Genomic DNA, 27,489 nt, shown 5'->3' with positions numbered 1-27,489 from the left:
ATTAATTCATGAACCTATTCATCATTCATTCATTAGTTCATCTTCAGTAGCCACTTTAGCATTGTAAGAGTGGCGGTGGATCCGGAGCCAATCCCAGGAACTCTGGGCACGAGGCAAGAATACACCCTGAATGGGAAGCCAGTCCATTGCTGGGCTACATTAAATGATGCCTTTCACAAAAATAAGGACACACAAGGAAGTGCTACAGAATATCATACACATCACAGAACACTTGAGGCCAATAACTTTGAGAGCAGACGGATGGCAGATGTTGAGTAACACATTTTGAACAGATTAACTTTTTAACCTTCAACTCATCGCTGACTGTTAATATTGCCTTAATACGAGAACTGTAACAAAATCATGGTTCAAGCTCTCGTTGGGATGTTAACGGATGGTTGCAGTTGCTGTAAATGCTTTGTAGAAGACAGAAAGTGTAGTGAAGTCGGTTATGAAGCCATATCACCAACAGTTTTTTTTTTTTTTAATGCACATCCACAAGGTATTTAGAGATTACTTTAAATTAAATTTTTTGTGTACATATCAGGCAACAACTCGAAATTCCAAAAAAACTACGGGAACAAATAACATTTCAGGGTGCCAGTCCATTACTGAGCTATGGTTACTGTGCTCTAAAATCCACCACAACAAGACTTAAATGACTAAAAATTTATAAATTAATAGTTGAGGATTAACAATTAAAAATTAATAAATGAAGGATGAGTAGAATAAAATACAATATGAATTCCATAAATCATCTGAAACAGGGGTTCCCAAACTTTTCCAGGGCAAGGCCCTCCAAATGGCATTAACATTTAATCGAGGCCCCCCTTTTGCAAGATGTCTTTAAAACACATTAAAAATACAGACTTTTGAATATATCCCCCTTTTTAAAATTTATTAATAATTACATCTTACATCTTTACATTACATTACATTACATTAGGAATTGATTGTGTGTGTGTGTGTGTGGTTCTCTGAGAGTGAGAATTTATTTTGTTATCAGCAACCCTGTTTCCCTGAAGAATCACACGTGAGCCATGTCTGTAACCATAATTATATTTTTTTATTGGGTTTCCTTTTTGTTGAAAACAGCTGGTGAAGTGCCGCAGTCTTCCTGTAATTATTTCTCCTCACCTCAGTCAAGGTTATGGATATCCTTGGTTCACTCAAAGTCTGACCCTTTAATTTAGTCTTATTATTAGGATGCCAGTGTATGGTCCCCCAGCCCAGCAGTTCCAGCAATGTCCATTCCCCCCCACCTATATATTGCATCCATGCTGACCTCTTAAAAATGAGGTACAGCAGGGCAGCGATTTTTTTTTTTTTTTACTTCTGATATGAACATACATATGCTTCTCAACATGATTGCCAAAAAAAAGAAAAAAAATACACTCTTATTACAAAATTTTAACAAAGACCAGACAGTGTTTTTATTATTCATTCGTTCAGGAAGGGTGATGCTTGACCAATCTGAAACCTTGAATCAGCTACAGTGTTGCAGCTTTGCAAGCATTTTCTCTTGGAAGTATTTCCGCATATAATAACGGGGCAGGGAAGTGAAAGGCAGTTGCTATACTGAATTGTTCAATACAAACAATAGAAATTAAAATTATTTTAAGACAGTAGCCTCTAAAAAGGTCTTAACAATAAAATATGCACATAAACTGACCTTTTTTTTTACCGAATAGAGCTACCATAAACAATGCAATCTCTTCTAGGCATTACACCATAATGTTTTTGGTTCAGTTTGATTGTTTTTGTGCAATTCTATCTGTCATTCTGTTTCAATGTGAACTTGACAGGACAGGAATTAAAAACAACAAAAGGGACAAAGAGAAAAAATATATATTTTGTGCAGCATGCTATTGTGGAGGTAGGAACCCAAGTCTGAACAGCAGAGCTCCTGAGTCTGTTTTTCCAAATTGCAGTACGATAAAATTTTAAATAAAATGGATGCCAGAGCCACAGCTAGCACCTGTATTTTCAGTGAGTGTTGTGCCAAGTCAAGCCATACCTACCCCTCCTCCCCCCCACCCTCCATGAGCAGACAGTCTCTCAGAAGGCCTGCTGGGCCGGGTTGTAGTTGACAGTGGACGGGACGTGTGGCCGCTCTTCAAGTTTGTCATACTCTAGGTGAAATTCCTGTTTTTTTAAAAAACAATCAAATTAGCTTAAAAAAAAAAAAAAAAAAAAATTAATTGCATACTTATTACATAAGGAAATGTCTGGTATATGCATCTGCAATAGTGACACATAGTGCATGTGAGCATGCAAAAATAAGTAAGTAAATAAATAAACCAATCTACATTATTACCTTGGCTACTTTTCTCCAGTTAAGGCAGTCAAAGAAGTAGTACGTCCCTCTTTCGTAGGTGTTGGTCTTCATCGCAGGTTCCATTCCTGGTGCTCGAGTGATCCACACCCTCTCCTCTTTATGATACCTCCAGTCCCGATTGAAACTGTGGACATGTTGAATTCAGATACTTAAAAAAAATAAAAAAAATAAAAAATTCTTGATGTGCCATGATTTCACATTTAACTTCTCAAAAAAAAAAAAAAAAATGTGTGAAATGAGACAATAAATGTTCCCAGCTGCAACGTGTGAAATAAAGTAGCGGCATTTTCCAGTATATAACAGTATACTTAGTGCAGGTAACTAGTGACTCATTTTTCTGTACTGAACACAGAATATATGGGAAGCTAGCAGGCCTCTATACATTGAGGAATTTTTCCTCAGCAATTAAGATACAGAAAACCAAATTAACCCTAACATCCTGTTCCAATTTGATAATGGCGCAGCAAAGCTAAGCTTGCCACTCAATCTTTTCCATTAAAGATTATACCAGTTCATTTGACCTATGAGTACTAGACAGTAATGGCCTGGCTTTGCCAACAGATTCACACTGACCCTATTCTCCTGCCATTCAGTGTCTAACTTATCAGTCTCTTCAAAACCCCTCCTGTGTTCATCTAACACAATGAAGCAGCTTGCAGATCAAAAGGAGCCTTTCAGGTTTCACTTTACATACCTGGGTCAGCTGTAAATGATATGGTCATCACAAAAGGCTGAACTGAGATCTAGCACACTTATGTGCACACTTAAAGCCTCTCCTCTGCAAAATGAGATGGCCTGCTTTCTTCAGCCAGTCCTCATTTCCGTAGCCGACTCAAACGAGTGAGCTCACTTTAATCAGACATGCTGGAAACGCTAACTCAAACTTCCTTTCTAATTTAATTTACAGTATGGTGGGAAAAAAACCCAACAACCTTAACACTGTACATTTATATGTCAAAATTGCTTCTTGACTAAACACAGTGCTAGCACTATGTGTTCAAAGACCACATTAATCCCATTTTTGCATTTTTCTAATTTAAGATTTTACAAAATAATCCCAAATAGTAATTAAAACTAACCAACATTAACTATGAAAGCTCTTGACCAGAAATCACAGTTAATAAAAGATGGTAGAACAATTATTTATGACTGAGCCTACTGATAAAGAACTTGGTGTTCATTGACAAGCTGGCATGACTGACTACATCTGGTATATTTCTGTTTTAACATAGACTGCATTATGAGAATACATTATATACTTTAAAATTATTTGGTGCTTTAAAACACGCCACCTTCATTGTGCACAGGGGCATTATTTTTTATATTTGACATTTATTTAAATATATTTTGAGACTGTCAATTAAAAAAAAAAAAAGTTCTCACAAAAATATTTTTTTTTTGTCAGAGGTAAAGTATTATTTTTTGGAAGGTGCCAATAATTCTGAAAATATTTAGATATAGACACTTATGAGCACATGCCTAGTAGATCACTGTTGCTTCACTCTTGACTTGTTTGTTAACGTTTTATTAACTGCAAAATCAAAAATATTAAGTTAAATGCACTTTTTTGTTTGATCAACTTTGGGGCAAAACATTTCAAAAGCAACAAAAGTGCATAGAAAAATAGTCAGCAAACAAGTAAAGATGGACTCAAGATGCAACATAATACAGAATGGCTTTTCCTTTAGATTTGTTTGTGGGAGTCTTGCAGATAGCCTTTAACACATGGATATGTCATTGTTGTTCCATGCAGTTTTAACAGTGTAAAAACTTGTCCCATTTCTTTTGCCACAGAGTGTAAATAACCATGGATCTGTGAATGGAGAACTGCCAACTGAACTAGTATATTCCCATATGCTTGTTTCCTTGCTGAGTACTAATAGCCAGATCATGACCTTGTGATAAAAGTTCCTGCTGTATCAAAGCTCCTCCAATGGTCACTCATGTCAACCTAAGTGATCCAGGAGGCCTAGCGGTCATCCATTTGGTCGCAGAACCATGGTAAAATACATAACCTTACATTATGATGTAAGGTACACTTCTTTATGATCTACATCACCAAACTGTTTTTCTTTAGAACTACTTGAGGCTGCATATCTAATGAATCAAATGAGGATTTGCAACATTCCAAAAAAAAAAAGCTGGTGGTCAATTCAATGTAATTTTTGAGAGTCCTCACTGGACACAAGGCTGGGCAAATCCTCATGGCTGAGCAGATACACTGATAGGTTTATTAATAGATCACTGCCACAATATCTATGGCAAGAATATTAGGTTTGGCCACAGTATAATATGTCTGAACTCCACTCCTCAATACAGATACTGTGCTAACCAGTGCATGTATTTCAACAACTTGTCTAGCTGAAGTGATGGCCAGCAATAAAGCTGTTTTGAATGGCAGACCTTTATGTGTACCTTCCAGTGGTTAATATAGTAAGTAGCACCAAGTTAAGATCCACTGCAGGACTGTTATTTAGCGTGGCGGTCAGAGATATTGACTTTGTGATACCAGTGGCAAACCATCGATCAATCCTGGGTAACCATGTACACTTTTAGGATACACCCAAAAGAGATGCTTCTAACTTAATACCATAGTGAGGTACTTTGAACTTGCTTGCATAAAACTGTTGTGTCTGACCCCTTACAAATATGTCAGTATGTTGGGGTCAAAAGCCAGACCAATAATTTCTGGTGTACCATCATTACCTGTCCAACCAGGACTGCAGGTCTGGGTATTGGGCACAGAAGGCCATCAGTGACAATAATAACAGGAAGTATCATGGTCCATTTTGGAAACAATGTGGCTAACAAATTAGTTACAAATGTTAGATCCATCCAACCATCTTCAACCTTTTCATGAGCCAAACTACCTCCTTGTTAGTTTGCCCATGTCTGGTCACATGGCTGTTGTGATTAATGTGTTTGGCCCACGTCCACAACTTGCTTCCCAACCTAAATATCACTTGTTTCTTGTGCACCCTTGATGGTTGATGTAAAACCGTGGTGGTGTCTCAGTGTGCACTCACACTACTACTGATGCTTTCTTTGTGATATGTCTGACACTAAGCATTCAGCCAACATGTGCAAAATTTCCAGTTTGTAGAATAGGAGTTTCAAATGATAACATCCCAGCAAGATGCATTAAGTCTGTATATTTGTGGCCGCTTGCATCTATAATTGAGATGGCTTTGTCAAGAAGGCTTTTCCTTCAAGGAAGGCTCACATGGCAGAAGTCAAGCTTTAGGCCACTAAACAATCTGCAAAGGACTCAGGTGACTTTTTCTGTGATTTATTTTAGTATATAAGATCAGGATATTTGGTGGCCTCATTATCTGCTACTGGGACTGTCAATATAACAGATGATGAACAGATGAACAATCATCTAGATAAAGGTGTATGCAGAGACCCTCGCACCGCAGGAGTTCTAAGGTGACTTGAACACACTTTGTGAACACCCTGGGTGCCAAAGGTAGCCCAAGGGGAAGCATGAGATAAGTTTGTAAAACTAAAAAAAAGAGATTTTACATTTATTCCGTATTGTTGATGACGTAGTGCGTTCAGCTCACTTGTCAGTGGAAAGGTGAGCTGGTTCTGAGCGGGTGCTCCAGCCCCAGTGGAACAAGGTCGTCAGATGACGTAAAACCAGAGAGGTCACCTGTATTCCACAGTCAATGTAAACTAACATGTTTGTTTACTGCATACACATCTGATATGCATAGCAAATGGAAAGGCAACTGGATTAAGAAGACCTTTACACTTCTTAGATCGAAAATGGGATGGATTCGATGTCCTATATTTTCTATCAGAAAATATATTAAAAAGAACTTGGCCAGGCCCCTGGTCCATGTATTATCTTTATGCAGCTAGTTCAATGAGTCTCATGAAAAAAGCGATGACCAACATGGGCACCTAAAAGGTAGGCTGCTGTCTCAAAATTCAATTCATGTTTTGGCCAGAAGGAAGTGAATATCTAGTGCCCCCTGGCCCTGCACCAAAGAACTGTCCAGGTACCAGCTCTGCCAATGGTAGCAATAGTGAGGCCATATATTGAGGAATACTTTACTGAGGAATCACTTTGCCACAAAATGGGTTAGGCATTTATGCAGCTGTCTCTTGTAGAAGGTCCACCTGCAATTTCATTAAGGTAGCCTTAATATCAGCCTGTAGCACTTATGATCAGAGAGTAATGCGGAAGCTCTGATTATCAATGGCACAGGTTCTTATGGCAGACTATCTGCACTCCCCACCAGGGTGGGCTCCTTAATCAAGATTAGAGAATGAGCAGCAGCTAGTTCATCACGGTTTGTGTATACAAGACAGTTGTACTAAGCTCCTTAAGAGTTCCGCACTTCATTGGTGCGAACAGCTATTGCGTTTGCCTCATGCCCGTTGTCACAATCTCTTCATTCCGACATTGTAAAGGCGCTGACTAATCCCATTCCATGGGAATGAACAGTACAGCATTCTGAACATTTATGTTCCTGCCACAACAATGCAGCAACCGATCTTACCCTTTTTCAGTGTCATAGGAAAGATGATGAATAGTCAGCAGTATTTGCCTAGCCTGACACTTCTTCAACTCCTCAACAAAATGAGAATGGGAAAGAGGACTAGCATGGGTTTGCATAGTGATGACATTGCTACTGTAATCGACAAGGAAGCAAGCACATGAGAATACTCCAATAGTTCTGAAAAAAAAAACACCCTGGTGTACCAGAACATAAGGAAGTAAAATTACATTGCATCACGAAAAGGTACCGCATCTTTCAGATATATACTCATTAAAAAAAAGAAGGATTTAGCATACATACAGCTCTATTGCTGCTAAGAGCTGCAACAGGTCTCCCCCATTCATGTAGTAAAGGTAGAAGAGCAGGTCCTCTCCATATCGTGAGAGTTTTATTGCAGCAAGCTGTGGAGGGGGGAGGGAAAAATTCTATTACCTTAACTTCTTCCAAAACACCACAAAATTGCCTCTGCTTCAGTCACACACATCCACAACAAGCGTGTTCCCCAACACAATCACGCTAATAGAAAGGCAGAACTCAACTTCCGTCTATGGGCCCCAGTAATGGCTCTACATCTATCGCCCGGTTTGAATAATGCTTGTTTGGTGTTGCTAGTGCACACAAACAGGGTACATGGTGGGGGGAAGGGATAAAAACAACAGCATTAGCTGGTCAGCAGATCAATTCATACAGATTACCTCATAAAAAGACAACCTCAGTTCTAATGGAGAAACTATTATGTGGTACATGTTTGCTCGGGCATCAGATCAATAATTAGTAGAAAAAGTGGGACGCTGAACTAATTATGTGGAAAAAAGTGTGGCCAACCTACCTTGTCTCTTATGTGAATGTTGGTTAAATATTCTGACGGAACGTGAAAGTCTGAAAAAGAGAGAGGGGACTTGACTGTTACTGAGGTACCTAGAGATTTATAAGGCGAATTAAAAACAGAATGTGGCCATACAGTATGGTCAAGGTTAGGGATGCACTAAAAAATTCACACTAAAAATGTATTTTTACTGAGATCTTTCCCACTACAAGTTTTTCATTAAATGTTTTCATTAATTTGTCAAATCATAAAAAGCTAAATACATAACTACTATCTATGCAAATTTACAAAAAGCTAATTATTCATAATAAAAAATCTGAGTTTCCTGAATTTTGCCAAGAATTTCACGTCAACACACAAGGTCAGACACTCACCGATATCTTGAGGCCGACAAGGTGTGGAGGCCCAAGGAGAGGCAAACTTGGGATAAAGGTTTCTGCAAAAATCACAAAATATCCTATATATAAAGTTTATGTTTTCTGTCAAGAACAGCATATGAGATAATCCAGAGCCGAAAGACTTCAGCTCTGTATTAACGAACGATTTATTTGACTGTTAACTTTTGCATTATACTATGAACTGTACTTTCATGTGCAACATCTACTAATGAAAACAAACCACATTTAGTCAGACTGCTGCAAATACAATACCTTTCATAAACTCACAAAAAATCTGTAGCTACAAGTCAGATTGATATATACAATATTCTACCTTCATTATTATACGACGAATGGGTGGCAAATTAAAGGAAAACTAGTGGTGCTCTGGGGGCATTTTGCTGGCATTGTTTGGGTACACTTAGATCATAATACGGGGCACAGGTGAGATGGAAAATACAAAACAATATATACAGTGCTGCTTGAAAGTTTGTTAACCCTTTAGAGTTTTCTATATTTCTGCATAAATATGTACTAAAACATCATCAGATTTTCACAAAGTCCTAAAAGTAGAGAAAGATGACAATTAAACAAATGAGACAAAAATATTATACTTGGTCATTTAATTATTCAGGAAAATTATCCAATATTACATATCTGCGAGAGGCAAAAGTATGTGAACCTCTAGGATTAGCAGTTAATTTGAAGGTGAATTTAGACACAGGTGTTTTCAATCAATGAGATGATAATCAGGTGTGAGAGAGCGCACTGTTCTATTTCAAGAACAGGGATCTATGAGTCTGACCTTCACGACACATGTTTGTGGAAGTGTATTATGGCACGAACAAAGGAGATTTCTGAGGACTTCAGAGAAGGAGTTGTTGGTGCTCATCAAGCTGGAAAAAGTCTCTCTAAAGTGTTTGGACTCCACCAATCTACAGTCAGACAGATTGTGTACAAATGGCAAATTCAAGACCACTGTTACTCTCCCCAGAAGTGATCAACTAATAAAGGTCACTCCAAGAGCAAGACGTGTAATAGTCCAAGAGGTCACGAAGGAACCCAGGGTAACTTCTAAGCAACTAAAGGCCTCTCGCTCATTGGCTAATGATAATGTTCATGAGTCCACCAGCAGGAGAACACTGAACAACAATACCTAAGCACACAAGCCATTCTACCAAAAATGGTTAAAGAAGAATAAAGTTAATGTTTTGGAATGGCCTTAACCGAAAAGAAATGTTGTGGAAGGACATAAATCAAGCAGTTCATGTGAGGAAACCCACCAACATCCCAGAGTTGAAGCTGTTCTGTACTGGAATGAGCTAAAATTCCTCCAGGCCAATGTGCAGGACCGATCAACAGTTACCAAAGACTTTTAGTTGAAGATATTGCTGCACAAGGGGGTCACACCAGATACTGAAAGCAAATGTACTTCTCCTCAATAAATAAATAAATGACCAAGTATATTATTTTTGTCACATTTGGTCAACTGGGTTCTCTTTGTCTTCTCTTTGTCTACTTTAGTGTGAAAATTTGATGATGCTTTAGGTCATAGTTACGCAGACATATAGAAAATTCTAAAGGGTTCACAAAATTTCAAGCACCACTGTATATATAAATGACTGTTTCACATCTGCCAACCTTTACACATTTTGCATATGAGCGCTGCGGTTTAACAACAGAAAGTAAAAATTTGCCAAAGGAGTAGTCTTCATGTTCCCCTAATAAATAAAAAAAAGCCAATTGACTGGAATGACTGAAAGTTGTGCAGGTGCTTTGAGCTCTCAAAATCAATACAAAGTTCTTCTGACAGTCTCTTCCAGGATGACAATGTTACCATTTTTTGTATCTGAGACTATAAAGTATTGTTTTGGGCAATGAGCACTGGCACCCAGTGCTTGTGATTTAATTGTTGAAGAGTGGCATAAGGAGATGAATTGGGCTTACTCTGGTGAGTTAAGGTTGAGGCCGAGCGTCGTCAGGTCGCTGCCCAGCGCTAAGTGCACCATACCCAGGTCTGTCTCTGCTGCCCGAATAAACGTTAACAGACCAATCATCCCAAACTGATCCGTCACCATCCCAGATGGAATGTTCGTCACTCGGCCTGGAGAAAGAACGGGGGGGCAGGGAAGAAAGACACCCCATAATAAACACACAATTGCTTGCACAATTTGTTGTATTCAGTTAGATAACTGAGACTCTCACCATCAGGTAGCACCTGAATTCCTTTCTTTTGATGATTGTTGTTCTGTGGTGTCAAGATTTTGTCCCCAGGAAACTTGGGACCATCTGTGTTACACGCGTTTTTACCAGACAAGTTTAAGTTCTGTGATGGAGAGAAGGAAGCAGAGCTAAGGACAACAGAACTGTAAACCTCGCAAAAGCATACTGGAGCTATCAGGTTTGATACCAAAACACTCAAGTTTCTAACACACTAAGTGTTTTAGAAAGACACTATTCATGAGCAGTATTCCATAAAAAAAAAACATTTTAAAGTTTAAAACTGATGTTCAGATAAGTGATGCTATGAATATACAACAAGCCCAATTAAAATGTTGAGGTTCAGTGAATTTAAAGTTTTGATAATACAGTTAGGCGACTAATCAAGGGAAAAATGAACATAAAGTGTCTTAGTAAGGTGTTCGGCTTCAATATAGCTTGAGACAGAATTGAAGTCTCTCTGAATACCACTCTTCCAAAAGGTATTCTCTGAATTGGTGTTTTGATAATGGTGGTGGTGGAGAGCGCTATCTAAGGTTTCAATCCAAAATCTCCCATTGCTGTTTAATTGGGCTGAAATCTGGTGACTGTGAAGGCCAAAACATATGATTTGCTTAATTTTTATATTCAAACTATACAGTGATCCCTCATGACATTGTCATCCTAGAAGAGAAGAGACCGCTCCTATCAGGACAGAAATATTTCATTATAGACTAAAGGTGATTGGTCAGAATAACTTTTATTGATTTGCAGTCATGCTTCTCTCTAAGGGGACAAGTGGAGCCCAATCATGCTAGCAAAAGCCTCACAGAGCATAAAAGATCGACCAGTTTTCTGTTAATTTGTCACCTTTGTGTAGGCCAAAATGTTGTGCATTCTCTTACTAAGCGACTGGCACATATAGTGGTCAATGACCCCTTTTCATGGGCTCAAAATTCTCTTTAATCCCCAACTACCCTAGTGGTTCCTAGTGGGTAATAATATAAATTATAGACCTACTACTCGCACATCACATTTAGCTGTTATACTGTTGTGCTATCAACGGGGTAAAGATAGCTTCTTTATATTTCGACATTTAATGATGCTTTTATGAATCACTGTGTGTACGGGACCAAAACTGCACCCACCACATCTAACGAGAGCACTGACACGACACGGAGTCAAAAGTGATCGTCTCATCATGGCTGTTACATGCAAACTAGATCAGTACTTTTATTTAGTGCACACAAGGTTACTAAGTCCTGCTTCTTATAAATAACTGCTAACAAATGGTTGGGTTTGTTGTTTTAGTCGAGTTCATGTATTGCAATTCACACAATATTTCATGAGTTGAGCACAAAGCCAAATTTACACAAAAAGCAACTCGGCCTACGTACATGGTGGCATGGCGCATTCACTTCTGTGCTTTCTTTCAGTGGTTCGGTAAATATAACTTTCAAATATTGCTGCAAGCAGCAATTATCAAGGTTCAAACACTTTAAGAACTTCAAGAAGTGCATGTATACAAAAGATATTATGTATTATTTAACAAGCATGTAAGCACTTAAATTGGAGATGAAACAAGACATTTTCCCCATCAATTTCAGGTAATTTACCATGTAAATATAGTGTTTTTATTAACATTTATAACTGTTGTAATTTTACCTATAGGATTTTGCATGCTTCTTTAGAATCATAAGATGTATTTGCTAACATAAGTTCATGAAGTTCTGAGGTTTCGTTTAGGAATTATAGCCTTCTTCATGCCCATATTTTTAAATGATCCTGTTATAGCCATCCAAAGACTAAAGTTCAACATTTCTTTCATAATTATTGACATAGGGAGTAAATATACTTGTTGACGTTGAGTGAAAAATGTAGGACTAGTTTGCAAAAGTTTTTTTTTTAAAATAATCACAAATATGTAATGGTTTGGTAGACATCAGTAGTTCTTAAGGCGAGGTTTTAGGTATTAGGGGGTCTAATATAATATATGAATAACATGTGTATGTGTGAAACATTGCACACTATACAATCATTTATACACATGAAAAATGTGATAGCCCCTCCTGGTGTTTAAAATACAGCATCTTAAACCACAATTATACATGGCCGACACCCAAAATAGCTGACAGTAAACTTGGGTATCATTCAACTCGGCATACCCTACTGAATCTAAAGATACCATCTTCCATGAGTTTAAGACAAATTACACAGAAGTTATAAGACAAAAATAGCGATTTTTCACATTTCATGACCAGTAGATGGCACTGTTCTGAAACTGCTCATGTACCCTCAGGTCATGGCTTTTGTAAGACACTAAGTTTGATGTAAATATGCCAAGGTGTTAGAGACATATAACCTCATGTTAATTTAGCAGTTCTTGCCATCATATTCGTTGACAAGTTATACGCAAACAGTTTGGTCTATGAAAAATCTTCGAATAACTTTCGGTCTTCATTGTCTGAAGGTGATCTGAGCATAATTTGGTGAATTTCTGATGAATGGTCTAGGAGGAGTTTGCAAAAGTATGTTTTTAAAAAATTTCTAAATGATGGAAATTTTTTCATGAGGGAAATATATAATCATATATATGACAAACCCTTTGCAAGAAAGAGTAGTGTTACTACTGCAAACTCACTGGTAATCTGTACAGTCTATGACCTTTGAACTTTGTTATATCAGCTTGCTAACGATGATCTAGAGTTCCTAAATAGCTATTTCAGCTATTAAAACTCAACAGAGGAGGAATGGCAAGAGCAGGTCCCTGAGTATAGTCTGTGTGATAACTGAGCAGTTACTATTGCATACCGATTTGCTATCATCGATACTACATGTGGGATCCTTATAGTTGGGTCCAGGAAGTGCAGGAAAGTCCTCATTGTGGATGGAGAAGTCTTGGGACTGCTCGTGTGTCGGCTTTGTGACCATTCCAACTAGAAAGAAGTCATGGTTAGTAAAATCAAAGGCTGATGAGGGCTATAAGAGGAACTTCTGCTGAGGGTATTCTGAAGATTCCATAACAGAACCCTTTTTCTTTTTCTCCCTTACCATATGGAGCTCTCCCAGCCAGTGGGTTGAGCAGTGGGGTCGGATTTCCACTTCCTTCCCTTTGACTCCTATCAGCTAAGGCAGGAAAATCGGACAGGTCCAGCCCAGTCACGTTTTCATTTCCATCTACAAATGGATCGTTCCGTTAGCTTCCAAATCAGCATGTACTAAGAAACAATCAAACTTTTGTGTGTGTTCGGTGTAATGTAATGGTTGTTTACCCATTCCGTTAAAAATGCTACTTGAAAATGAATTGCTTAAACCAAACGCAGGATTTCGTCCCATTCCAAACCCGGACATACTGCACAGAGAGAAAAATTACATTAAATCAAGGCAACACCTGGAATTTATGGGAAAATTTCTCTTCAACTGATAATTTGTTTACTTCTTAATAAGCCGATTATGCAGAAATTCTGAAAAGTCAGTTGAACTCTCATTTATGAAAGAAGAGGCCATATACATGTGACAATCATCAATCGGTATCTCCAAAACTGGTAAGTTTATTCTATAAAAGACAAGCTGAAATACCTGTTCACAAATCCCTGCAGAAGGAGCTATCTGAAGAATTTTTTAGGGATAACTTTGACTCCTTGGTTATGAGGAACACTAGCAAAAATGCTCATGTCATGTTATTCTTATTATATGTTTATTAGCATATTGTCTAAAAACATGATTACCTAATTAATTGTTGCCAAATAGTAAATTGAAACTATTACTATACTATCTCATAATATTATTTTTTCAGTCCTCCTCTGTTCCTGGTGTGGATCTTTTCAGTACTTCTCATATAAAATGTCACATGTGCCTGTTTGACATTAAACACAATGATTCACAACAGAATATGTATTTAAAAGGAAATGTGCTTTGCCTCAATTTCTTTGTATTGCTATGTCAACAAATCAAGAAAAACCAAGCAACACAAAAAAAAAAAAAAAATTAAAAATTAAAATACATTTATTGTATAACTCTGCACTTGGATGAGGTTGTAGACTAAAGCCCAAAATGGTCTGAGTGAATAATGAGGAACGGGACGTGATTTTTACTGCATTGTGCCCCATCCTTTCAGAATAGTGTATTTGTTGCATGTTTGTTTGTTTTTTTGCATTTTGTAGCTGTTTCTTATTGGCCACATAAACCTATATGACTGTATGCAACTACTCTTCATTCATCTTGTGTGATTTGGCATGAAAATGTCCTTGCAATCAAGAATACAGGTAAACATTCACTGATGCTCAAGGCAACACGATACATTAAGAGACGGGGGTCTCTTAATGTGTCTTTAGTGTTGGCATATTTAAACCTTTGGCCTCAACTGTATACATATACAGTATACAATGTTTACATTTCCAGAGCATTATACCCAGGTACCTATCAGGTATGTGATGGCTCACCTGTTGATGGTGAGCGACTGCCTGGCCTGCTGCTGTTTGGGCATGCAGATGATGCTGGGTGAGATACGGTTCGGGCTGCCCAGGCCTGAGCTGCTCATGCTGTTACTCCGTCCACTCATCGATATGCTCTGCCCCACCTGCGAATGATTCATCATATTCCTCGTGTTCATCGGCAAAATCCCCCTGTGAAAGAGTGGAAACTGTTTGAAATGACATGTATCCGGTGTTTTCCTGTTAACTGAAAGCTGACTATGTTTTCAAAAAACTTGCTTGGTAACAGACTGTTTAGAAAGAATTTATACAATTTCCTTCTTAAGAGTTTCTTTGATTGGGGTGAATATGTGTGTGATGCATTGATTACACCAACTCTAACCGTAGTTGTGCACCCGACATTTTCTTACCTACTCGGTGAGGATGGAGTATGGAGGGACATTGTCAGGACACTGGTGGTGGGTGTGCCATGACTAGGTAATGGCATGCTTTGTGCTAAGTTGCGACTGAGTTGTGTGTTGTTGTTGCTCATCCCCCTCATCGGGAAGCCCAGTGCACCTGCAGAGCATCAAAGAGTGCAGTTTATGAGTCACACACATCCAAAGAGACAAGGAACAAAACCTCCAAAGTCCACATCAAAGGAATGCTATCTATAGCAACCAGAAGGTGTGACGTTTCAAACAAAAATCACACACATTCTGACACAATAACACATAAAAAAAAAATCTGCTGTGATTAGTCAAATATTTCCATCTGAATGCTCTGACCATATCCAGTTTTCCAATAACCAGAAAATGTTAAATTCATGGCAAAATAAATAAAAGCACAAGTGCTGGCATCATGTGAGTTTGATGTTCTTGCTTTTAAATGTGAAGCTCCAGCACTCTGCGTTCAATTTAAGGATGTTTACTAAATCTGTACAAAAATTATTCTGTGCGCTGATAAAAACAATATATAAGGTATAAGGTCGTACTTTGCGAGCCATATAAACTTGCACCCAGCTGAGACAGCTGACCCGATGATGGAGACGACAATGCCAGCATCTGAAAAAGAGGGAGGACGTGTGTTAGAAATCGCTCATGCAATATTACTTAATTATGGATGTGTGCCCTACTGACTGGTCACATGATGTATGCTTTTGAAATTGCTCTAAAAAATACTAATGTTTCCTTTGGTTCACTGACAAATGTCACAAATGTCAGTGAACCAAAAAAAAAAATGATGTCACATTGACTTGCAATACAAATTATATAAAACCTGAACCTGTTGTCTAGAAACTGTGGTTTAAAATTGAGGAAAGCTTCAAGCTCAGGGAACTGAAATCCATGATTGCTTTCTAATTTGGTTAATGCAGGTCTTCTGAACACAGTATACATCCATAAGGTGTAAGTATTCTTTTGCAAGTCCAATTTTTACATTTATTTAATTTCTTCCCTTCCAATGTAAAGTGGATAGTCCTGAGTTTGGATAGTCACAAAGGCTAAGGTCGCTTGTTCCGCCCACATAAATCAAAACAGCAAGTAAAAAAGTGTAGCCTCCTTTGATAAATTGGTGTTTTGGTACATGCACAATTAGTAACTCTAAACACTCCCAGTTTTACGTGCTTATACTAAATTTAGTTCTGTAACACGCTTGAAAAAAAGCAGCATAAATTCCATAAAAGCACCAATAACAGGTTATTTGCAGGAATCACTTCATTTAATATTTATTAAGACTGTTTTAATGCTACTAATTCTAAAATAAAACAATAATATAAAATAAAATATTAATATTAACTATAAAATAAAATAAAGATGAGACGAACAAATAAGGTCTGACCTTTCGACTAGGGGGAAAAACCTCAACTATTCCTACTCTAGAACTCGGGACTGTCTCCTCACCCCCGAGTTCAGCAAGTGATGTCAAGTCAACATGGCTGCTCACAGCATAAACAGTAAACGCAGCAGAACTTCTTACCTTTAAATGAGTTATTCCGTACTGTATAGCAAGTATTAACTTTAGATCAATCAACACGCTTGTTAAATCTACAGCACTGACTGTACAGTTCACTGTTTTGAGGAGGAAAATATATATTACTCGTCACAGTTAGCTGGCTAGCTTGTTGCTAACAAAAGACAAAAATGGAGGTGTCCGTAGTTTTTAAGTTAAAAAATTATGAAATTCCTAGGTCCTACTTCTGAGTTAGTCGAATCCAGCATTAAATAGAACTTTTTTAAAAAAATCTCCAGCTAGGTTAGTTGTTTAATATTCTTAAATTCCTTCAGGTAAATGTTACTTTAGACATTTTTTGGTGTTAGCATTATTCCTATGATTTTTACGTCTTACGTCTTTCTCAGATCGATGTGTGAAAATCGATGACTGGCCATAGTACACGCTGTCATCTGGGTAGTCATTATCAAGTCCCTCCATAAACTTCTTTCTCGTGGCACTAAACATGCTCTTTGTCACCTGCAAAGAGGAGAAAAAATGAAATTATTTCAGTCTATCTAATACCAACAAATCACTCACTTTTAATAGACTACTAAGCGACACTATACTCTACGACTATTCTGACACGCAGATGGGTAAAACTGCCCAACCTTCATAGTAACTTTATCTCAAAGAAACATACCGCAGTCTGAGAGGCCCACTTTAGGACCTTAATATCAAACCTTACACTTTGCTCTGGTTAACTCATTGAAATGTAAAGCTTATTGGTAAAGATACGATTACACACAATAAACGTTATACTATAGGGGACAATGTAGACTGAACTATTATACACTCTTAACTAAAATACTGGTTGTAAATACCTGGTTGTTTATTGACGTTTTGTGCTAGTTCGAAAAATTGTTGATTTATTATTTGGAAAAGATTATGTTCTGCACAACTTTTTTTTACTAATAATGAAGTGTTTTGGAGACAATATAATCATTTCAAAACTGCTCAACCTTTTTAATTTGATCTATGAACATGTAGCAAGTATTCAATACAACAAGAATATTATCTGCATTAGGTTTGGGCAATATAATGATATTATCATCCCTGCACGCTGCCACGATAACCAGTGACACTTATCACAGATCCTATTACATCACCAGACCTGCTAACTGTTACACATTTTGTGCAGGAGCGCTGTACGCTAGTTCTAGTTCGAAAATTCGCCCCCCTTTTCCTGTCTCATGTGCTTTCACTTTCTGTGACAGTAAATGGAGATGAGAAGCTCTCACTGTATGTTGAAGTTAGCTCACAAAACATTTTGGAAAAAAACAGTCCGCACTTCTCTTTCGGCTTTTGGCAAAAAAAATGGGGAAGTAACTTTTTTTACCCAAAAAGATTCAACAGTCCTTGAACAAAGTGTCAGCTCTAATGCCATACTGTACAAATAATGTTAATGCGACAAAAACTAGAAAACAATTTTTGTTTATTGACTGGCAATCTCCTGCTCAACATCATGAGCATCATCAACAAAGAAAATGAAAGCCATGTACACATTAGACAACCCAATTTCTCCACATCAAAACTGACAACATTTTATACTTTTTTATTATTACCTCTTAATATAAATTTCTTTATCTGTTTACTGCATATTAATATCTTAGAAATACACCATCCAGCTGAGTTTTCACGATTGCCACAGTTCCCAACTGCACCGCTGATAATATGTTTACCCCTCCCTTATTAATCTTCTTAAACCAGAAATGGTGGAAATGCTCATTTCCTGTCTTGCATAGTTCAGGATGATTAAATTGCTTACTGTGATGTATCAAAATGGAAGATTGCACTTAGGGAAAAATCAATATTGCACAAGCCTAATCTGCATAAATGGTCCTCATTATTTCTATTAATCAGGTAGATTCATGAAATAAATACATTGATGCGATTGGTCTTGGTGGGGTATGTCTTCAGAATGACACAAATGTCTGTCAGCTTCATACATGAAGCCCTTGCTGATTTATCAAATGAGACCTGAATGATTGAGGCCAAGAATGGAGTTTCCACAGATGAGCTACACTGGATGACCTGGAGAAGTGATGGTTAAGAAGCTGAAGATGCAGAACTTTATATACACAGTGTTATTCTCTGTGTTGCAATATCAGTACAATGGTGACAAAGATTCTTTTTTCCTTTTTCTGTGGAAAGCTATTTATGACCAATGAATGTTTCGCAGCTCATCCATTCTGAGCTCTTAGACACATAAAAACAAACATAGACCTTAGCCTGTGGAGTCTGGAATAGCATGATGTAACAGATTTATTCATTATTCAACAAAAAGGAGGAACTTGGAGACAACGTTCTAGCTTGTTCACTGCATATGTTGGCTGTACAAAAATCTGTGGCAGTTTTCTGTCTCATTTGTTTGTTTTTAAGTCTGCATGGCACAGTGACCTAGTTTACTTTCATCTGACTCAGTTGTATAGGACCTGCGCTAAAACTAAGGCACAGTGTTCACTGTTAGGAAGGTATAAAGATTACTATTCAGATTCAATTGTTCTTAATAATTAGGTCAGTCCCTTTGTCGTGTCTTTCATGTATAATTTATCTAATCTGAATCGCATATGATTACCTTTTAAACATTATCTAATAAATGTTCAAATATGCTCAAATATGGATCAAATTTGGTAGGGAATTGAGAAATCTTTTTGCTGAAAAAAGCAATTATTAATACAATCAGATAATAAAGTGTCCCAATACAAGGAAATAGCGATAAGGGCAAGACAAAGAACACCACGGTGCAAACAATGTTTACTTCCACCGCACGTTATTCTCAGGTATTGGGACACATCAGGAATGTTATTTCTCAAATATTATTATTAATACGTAGAGATGTAGAGGATACCACTTTTTCTTTTCTGATACCAACACCGAAATCCTTGAGTATCAGCTGATAGCAATACACATCTAATAATGTTTTCTTTAAAAACTACTAAGCTGTTCTTAACTACTACTAAGCTAGCAATTATTTTTTAACTGAAGCAGTTAAATCACTTATATTGTAAATCTAATAAAGCATAAAGTATAAGTATAATAAAATCACTCCTAACAAAAGAAAAAGCAGTATCATGATGTGTAAACACTTAATTTTTTTTTTAAAAGTAGGCCTAAATTTCTTTTCCTAATCCAATTCCAATCCTTACCATTTGTTACCTCTTTCTAGTCCTCTGTCCATATGCAACATTATTCACCTGTAGTCCATATATATATATATATATATATATATATATATATATATATATATATATATATATATATATACAGTATCTCACAAAAGTGAGTACGCCCCTCACATTTTTGTAAATATTTGATTATATCTTTTCATGTGACAACACTGAACAAATGACACTTTGCTACAATGTAAAGTAGTGAGTGTACAGCTTGTGTAAGAGTGTAAATTTGCTGTCCCCTCAAAATAACTCAACACACAGCAATTAATGTCTAAACCGCTGGCAACAAAAGTGAGTACTATATATATATCAAGGATTTTAATCATTATATTTCATGGTAAAGTATAGAGATAGAGAGTGGGGACATGCAACAAATGCTATTTTAGTGGTTTAGATAGTTTATATTAATGTTCGTAATTAGAAATTTTACATGTGCCGTTAGCTTAATGTGCAGCACACTTTGCTTAATAATAAAATGTGTTTTAAAGTTAATTTTCAGCCATTTTTATATATAATGTCCTGGGGACGGAAATGTCACACATTCTGTGGAATGGCTCAATTACATTTTTGAATAATTAATAATACTAGGCCTAATACCTTTTTTTTTTGTCCAAGCGTTATCCCTGGACACATGAACAAAGAGAGTACAGACTTGCTTTCTTTTTTTTTTCCTCTGCAGGTCGAAAGGTAATGTTGTGTGTATGGAAGATCTGTCAAGATTCTCATATTCTTCTGTCATTCAGACAAATTAAACCTGAGCCATTCCATTACAGTCATGTTTGTGAGGCCCCACTCCCTGGAACAGCTGAGATTTGATGTCATGTTCCTCAGCTCATGTCTATGGCCAACATGTAACAAAGCAGTACTTTACTTCACGGTAGAAAATGATCATACTGAGCTATAATACTGTCTGATATGTATTATATGTATTATTGGCTGGAGCTGCTTTTTAAGTGAAATGCCATGCTGCCTCTGAGTCATTGGTCTTAATTTACAGGTTTGTGTTGGCTCACTTTCCTTATTTTATATCCTTTCATTAATGGCAATAATAAAAAAGGACTGGTTTTCACTAAATGTTCTGGATAGTTCTCTTAATCTCTGGCCTAGAGAACCAGCACGAGGATGTGTTTTTGATAGAGACTCCAAAGCTCTTCTGTAAGTCGCTCTGGATAAGGGCGTCTGCTAAACGCTGTAAACATAATAAGAAATAAACTATTTAACCTCTACAGTATATTTCATGTATAAATGTGCACAAATCCATGCAGCGTATATGATTTGAAGTCGATCCAATCAAGGTTTACATTACTTAATCTCCTTACGCGTTAATTTTACACATACTCAGGAGACCGAATCAGATACGAACGTATTTTTCTACATTTTACAGGATCTTCGTGAATAAGAGATTTCTTGTGTAAACACTTGCATGAACAATTTACGAATAAATCAGTTTGTATCCAGCTCTGATAAACGAGGCCCACTGTTTTTACTTCTTTTACCTTAAACTGAACGATGCATTATTTGTAATACATGGTATCTTGTCTTCCTCTGGTTCTTGGTACAATTTACATGAACATGAACTAGTACAGGTTTCAGTCAGTGTTGACTCAACACTCAGGATATCAGTGGTTCTCAAACTGGAGTCCCAAAGTTATATTGATTATGGGGTTCTTATAGTTATGATCCTGTTTGACTGGTCACTTGAATCGAATCTGTTTAATCCAGACCTTGATAACAATTCATCCTGCGTATAATATCAATTTGGACTTGGCATTTTGCTGTAAAATTCAGGAATAAAATGCTCTTCAGCTCCAATAAATTCCCAGAATAAAATTGTACACATTTGAATAATGAGCGTTCGAATGGTTCATTAAAAAATAAACCTGTAATTAAGGGGTCTGTGGAGTTTCTTTGTAAAGATTAAAAGCTCCTTGTCTGTGAAAAGTTAGAGATATTAGTCTTGACAGGAGACAAGATGAACCCTTCAGTGTTTGACAAGTGTCTGTTGTCACATTGTAAAACGTTCAAGCCAAGATTGAGAAGACATGAATTCCCTTGAGGACATTAATATTTGAGTTTTCCCCTTTTTTTGTTCAGGGTAGTAACATTATCACCCCCCATTTACAGAAATATCCTCACAGCTCCAGACAAGCTGTCAACATAAAAAATATATAAAACTAGCTAATATTTGATATACGGCAGTCATGTTCAGCTGGAGAATTAAATATTGTGTATACGGCTTTTTATTATATTTTATTGCACTTTTATTATTCTGTAATATAACTGTTATAAACAGTGAATGCCCCGGCAAGTTTACAGTGAATGTAAACAAACTAGCATAGTGAACTAGCTAGCTAGAAGAGCTAAATTCATAACAATCGGTATTATAGTCAAAGAGGACCACAATTAAGCTGTGGAATGAGTGAAAGTTGGCTGGTTAAAATGGACAAACGCTCATGAAAACATGATTATCCGTGCTTAGTTATGAGGAATCTCATTTAGCTCCGAGACTAGCTAGCCTGGAAGCTAAGCGGGAGCAGTGCAGTGAGGAGTCCGGCTGCACTGCTCTCCACTCCGGCCTCGGCTCTGAGCACAGCCCGGGCGGACATGGACACTGATGCGGTCTGGGTTTTGGCCAAAAGCAACTGCACTAGTTTGGGGGGAAAAAATAGTGGGAAGGCAAGCTGGTCATCTCTCTCTCTCTCTCTCTCTCTCTGCTTCCAACTCTGTCTCATTTCCACACTGCACGCGCTCGCGCGCGCACACATACACACGTATACACGCGCACACAACCTGAACAAGATTAAAGCCATTAAACCTTCGCGCGCCTTTAACTGCTAACATCAGCAAAAATGTACCGAAACAACACTGCAGCTCCATGCACACTGTCTCCGGGGCGAATTTACACTCACCGCATTGATCTCTCTTTCCACACTTAGGGATCCAAGATGGCTGTGTGTGTGTGTGTGTGTGTGTGTGAGTGTGAGCGTGTGTGTGCGCGCGCGTGTACATTGCTGTGTGTGTGCGTGCGAGTGTGTGTGTACATTGCTGTATGTGTGTGTACATTGCTGTGTGTGTGTGTGTACATAGCTGTGTGTGTGTGTACATTGCTGTGTGTGTGTGTGTGTGTGTGTGTGTGTGTACATTGCTGTGCGAGTGGTTGGCCTTACCTTCGACCCCTCAAAACACTTTCCGAGTCGCAGTAATATATCAAAACAAGTTTTTCCTTATTGATAGGGTCTAAGGCAAAAGGTTGCATTTTTAAATTAGGTGCATACTGATTGACACACATTTCTAAAATGTCATATAAATGCTTTATGATGATGGTGGTGATGATGATGATGATGATGATGATGATGATGATGATGATGAGAAGCTATCACTTGATTTACAGTATAGGTTGCTATTTAGTGAGTAACCATCCCTGCTGGAGAAAAGAAAAACAATAGTAATCATCACAGAGAATATAATGGTTTCTAATACAAACAGCATTACAAACCATCAGCTTTAACCATTAAAACCATTGCCATTACTGGTCCTTCATGGCATCCACTAGAAATAACAGAAAGCAACAAATAACCAGTAGAGACCCACAGGGACCATTACACTTTCCATTAAAACCAATACAATTCCATGTATTCCCTTTTGTTTATTTCAGCAGCGCCTAATAGGCAGTTGAAATTTGAAAACATTTACATTCATCTGGTAAACAGTCGTGCAGCTCATTCTGAGCGATTTACTAAATATTTTTCAACATGCATGTTTCCCAAACAGTTAATATCATTATGTAGTTGCCAGGTTTCAGCAAAATTTCCAGCCCAACTACATCTCAAAAACCACACAAAAGACCTGAAACTAGCCCCCAAAAATCAGGCATTGGAAAACCAAGTCAATTTTTTTCCTCACCCTTTGCATAGGAAACAAGGTCACACAGACATTATCCACTCCTTAATGTCTCTTTTTGTTAATCTTTTAGTCTTTACAGCATATCTCACATGGTTCTGTACAGTGTAAACACACTGTCTGCACATTAGTTTTATATTCACTGTTATTCACACCTATCAGATTTATATCCCATTGTTTGCTATAAAACAAGATATGTGTTATTTTTTATTTATTTATTTATTTTTTTTAAACTAGTCCAATCTGGCATTAAAACTGTGATGCAGGCAGCCCTGTCATTAACTGTCCTCTCTGCTGCTCCTCCTACACTGAATATGTTAAGAGAGTGAGTATGGGGCAGCGTGATTCGTCCCCCAATGGGCCTCTATCAGTGCTTGTTGCAATTCCTATTTTGGCCACGAGGTGGAATACTACCTAGATGAAGCTAAATTCAACAAAAGCTTAACTCTATGAAGCTAAATTGACATATTGTATGTCTGTCAAACAGCAACATGTTTTTATATGATTGGTCACTCAAAAGAGGTCATTAGTATTTCAACTGAATTTAAATAAGTCTGAACTTCTGATTCTGAAGTGATTCTGGTGCCAATTTGTTAGTTAGTGCTGTATTTATTCCTGTCAGAATAAATACAGCAAAAAATTAGCGGCTGTCTCCCACTCTGCTGTCACATAACTAGCACAGTTGGCATTTAAAGCTGCAGTATCAAACTTTTTTTGGCTAAAAATAAACAAAAATCAATTATTCAGCGAGTACATAAAAAATCAGTGTTCAAAACCTTCCTTACCTTACCCTGATTCACAACAATAAGCTTAAAATAATGATTTATAATTTAAGTTGTCGGGTCTGATTTGTCGGAAACGGCAGTTTGACGTCATTTGTCTTTGTGTGGTTATGTCACATCCGTAAACAGAAAGAAGAAGAGCAAGCTACTATATTGCATGTGTTGGGGGCTGAGGATGGTGGAGTGTTTGTAGCTTGTCCTTAAAAGAGTTGATTACAATTTAAACTTGTCATCTATATGGCTACTTTTAATCTGGATAGTTTTAAACGGTAATCATCATTGATATCTGGGAATCAGCTGTTGTCAAATCTAAGAAGCCTCGAACTGCAGAGAGCCTGCAGTCAGAAAGGGAACTTGACAAAGCCCGTGCTGAAATTAAAATAAATATCAGCATGTCGTTTGAGAGGTGGCAAAAAGTCCAACATATGAAGGGACTGAACACTGACACGGAGATGGCTTTTTATCTGCGGAACAGGTAAGACATTTCAGTGGCTCAATAGGTAGCTAGCTAACATTACCGCACTTGTTCACTTGATTCAGCTAGGTATCGATATTTCTATGTTGTTGTTTTTTTGTTTGTTTTGCTATGGTCAGTGTAGTAAATTGCACTTATTTTCTGCTAGCTATGAGACAGAGCAATTCACCTCTACTCCAAGTAAACTGTATCCGCCACCACCTCCATTTTCAAGTACTGGTACTAATATACAACCCATAAGTGTACCTCAAACCATCAGATTCATCTGCGCAGAGGAGCAGTGCCGAAGCACAACCCACTTGAAAAAAATAACTCATCAAGTAACTTGCAATTTTATTTTTCGAACAGAGCGATGGAGAGGCAAAAGTTCCATAGTGCAGCTTTAATAGGAGAAAAAATTTCAACTTAGCTCCTAAAACAGAAGAGCAAGAGTTATTTTCTCACATTATATTCCATTCCAGAATGCAATACAGATATACGGTGCTGTTATTACAGCAGTTACGGTATAGCACTCAGCTTTACTAGGTAGCAATCTATGAGATTGACAGCAGTATCAGCATGAATGTTGAAGCTTTGGAAACGTATCTATTTGAGCTATGTAATAACTGTCCGAGTTATTCATTGTGGATTTTTACTTTAAGTGTTCTCCAGTTGTCCCTCCAATGGAAACCATTAAAAGCTGCCCATGATGTTCATATTCCTAACTGTACATTTTCTTTTCGTTTACAGGATACTGAAGAGTATTATTCTGCTAATTAATGCAGTTATCCAATCAGCCAAACAATAAAGACTAGGTGACATTTTCCCAGTCTTCACCTGGTCAGCTTGGGTGAGTCTGTGTCGACTGTGGATTCAGATTCCCGTTCTTTGCTGACAGGAGTGGACCCTGATGTAGTTTTCTGCTGTTGGAGCTCATCCAGCTTAATGATGTGTGTTCTAAGATAATTTTCTGCTCACCATGCTTGTAAAGAGTGGTAATTTGAGTTATAGTAGCTTTCCTGTCAGTCTGTTCAATCTCCTCTGGCCTCTGTCATCAACGAGGTGTTTCCGTGCATAGGACTGGCGCTCACTGGATGTTTTGTTGGACTTTTGTTTTTTTATTCTCTGTAAATTCTAGAAACTGTTGTGTTTGAAAATCCAAGAAGATCAACAGTTTCTCAAATACTCAGACCAACCAGGCACCAACACCCATGCCACAGTTGTTGACATTAATGGAGCTCTTAAAGTGCCCCCTATTATGCTATATTAAAAGTGCCTAATTTTGTTACATCCGACATACATCCGACCTTGGTTTACATCCAAAGTCAAAAAACACTTTCATTTTCTTATAATTTACATTGCAGCATAACCTCTTTTTTCAGTGTTACAAATGATTCCCCCAAGGATCCGTTTGCTCTAAACTCCTCCTTTCAGAGAGCCTACTCTGAGCTGATTGGTCAGATGTCCCAGTCTGTTGTGATTGGTCTACTGCTTACAGTGCGTGTCTGAAAGGAAACGCCCATTACCACATCTAAATTTCATCGGTGACCAACCCGAACCACCATCGCAAGCACGACGAGAACACGACATTTCTCAGTGGTAAGTTTGTATGTAGTTTGACGTACATTGAAGATGAGATGTTATTGCTTTTTGCAGCGTATAAAACAACGTCTTCTAGACATGCCGACAACAGGAACCTAACTCTTTCAGGACGCAACTACAAATATAGTGTTTGAGGGCGGGTCAAAGTACACATTGTTCACGAGCAGCCACTGAAGACCAGAGGTGGGGTGTTTTTTGTTATAAACCTACGTAGGTTTGTGCAGGAAGTGAGTCTGGGATTACTGACAACTCGTTTCAGGCTGTTCAGAATCGGTTCTTTCTTTTGGGAGACCATAACTGCATTTGTTGTGCATTTAGATTTTTGAAACTTTTTGAGAATTTTTTACATTCACAAACAGCTATATAACACACTGAATGAAAAGTAATATCTGAAAAGGCATAATTGGGGCACTTTAAGTTGTATCTGCATGATTTTATGCATTGCACTTCTGCCACATGATTGTCTGATTGATCATTTTAATTTCAGTTTTGGGTGTTTATTCTTTGAATCAACGTGTATATAAATAGACAGGAATGGTAAAGCAAACAATTTCAATGTTCCAAGAAAACAACCATATATTCAGGCACAACAAAACAACAGAAAGAACTCTAGTGAGACTGGTGTGATATGCACTTTGGTCAGTTAGAGGAACTGCTGTGTCTGCTGTGTGTAGAATACTTACAAGAACTGTGAAATAAGCCCAGAAATCAAATTGTCATTGAAATAAACAATATCTAGGGTGCAGTGACAAAATGTAATGACAAAAAATTTGGGTAACTTAAAGTATGAAAAAGGACTCTGGCAATTCCAGGAATACTAGGACATTACAAACATATAGTACAGCACTATCACTGTTGAGGCTTGAATGTTATGGGTCATGTGAGATGGCTACAGTACAATGGCTTTTTTCTGCATGTCCACT

At 37.6% G+C, this 27,489-nt stretch overlaps 1 protein-coding gene across 2 annotated transcripts; it reads right to left on the bottom strand.

Moving 5' to 3' along the window:
• Positions 1 to 1,045: 1,045 nt before the first annotated feature.
• On the bottom strand, positions 1,046 to 22,879 carry LOC108280079 (CCR4-NOT transcription complex subunit 2). Of its 2 annotated transcripts, XM_017494847.2 has the most exons (15): positions 22,738 to 22,879; positions 17,010 to 17,132; positions 15,658 to 15,727; positions 15,095 to 15,242; positions 14,694 to 14,876; positions 13,524 to 13,603; positions 13,303 to 13,428; positions 13,063 to 13,187; positions 10,258 to 10,378; positions 10,000 to 10,156; positions 8,050 to 8,111; positions 7,679 to 7,728; positions 7,150 to 7,250; positions 2,318 to 2,462; positions 1,046 to 2,145 (listed from the first exon to the last, which is right to left on the bottom strand). In XM_017494847.2, exons 2-15 carry the CDS (start codon positions 17,118 to 17,120, stop codon positions 2,059 to 2,061), a joined length of 1,566 nt encoding a protein of 521 aa, XP_017350336.1. In that variant the 5' UTR covers positions 17,121 to 17,132; positions 22,738 to 22,879; the 3' UTR covers positions 1,046 to 2,058. The 2 variants fall into 2 exon arrangements, 1 of the variants encoding a protein (XP_017350336.1); XR_008398376.1 differs by lacking the exon at positions 1,046 to 2,145 and having other exon boundaries at positions 2,415 to 2,462; positions 7,150 to 7,457.
• Between the last annotated feature and the right edge of the window lie 4,610 nt (positions 22,880 to 27,489).

Source organism: Ictalurus punctatus, chromosome 19 (assembly GCF_001660625.3).
Source record: "Ictalurus punctatus breed USDA103 chromosome 19, Coco_2.0, whole genome shotgun sequence".
In the NCBI taxonomy this organism is placed as follows: Eukaryota; Metazoa; Chordata; class Actinopteri; order Siluriformes; family Ictaluridae; genus Ictalurus; species Ictalurus punctatus.
The sequence above is the reverse complement of the archived record's forward strand: the minus strand, read 5'-3'. Positions and strand labels throughout refer to the sequence as shown.

What these genes read in the sequence shown, in the direction of transcription:
- LOC108280079 (XM_017494847.2), bottom strand. Translation starts at nt 17,120, where the DNA reads ATGTTTAGTGCCACGAGAAAGAAGTTTATGGAGGGACTTGATAATGAC. An exon ending in GGCTGGGAGAGCTCCATATG is followed by an intron (nt 13,188 to 13,302) that starts GTAAGGGAGAAA and finishes ACTTCTTTCTAG; the next exon opens with TTGGAATGGTCACAAAGCCG. An exon ending in ACATTCACATAAGAGACAAG is followed by an intron (nt 7,251 to 7,678) that starts GTAGGTTGGCCA and finishes CCCCCTCCACAG; the next exon opens with CTTGCTGCAATAAAACTCTC.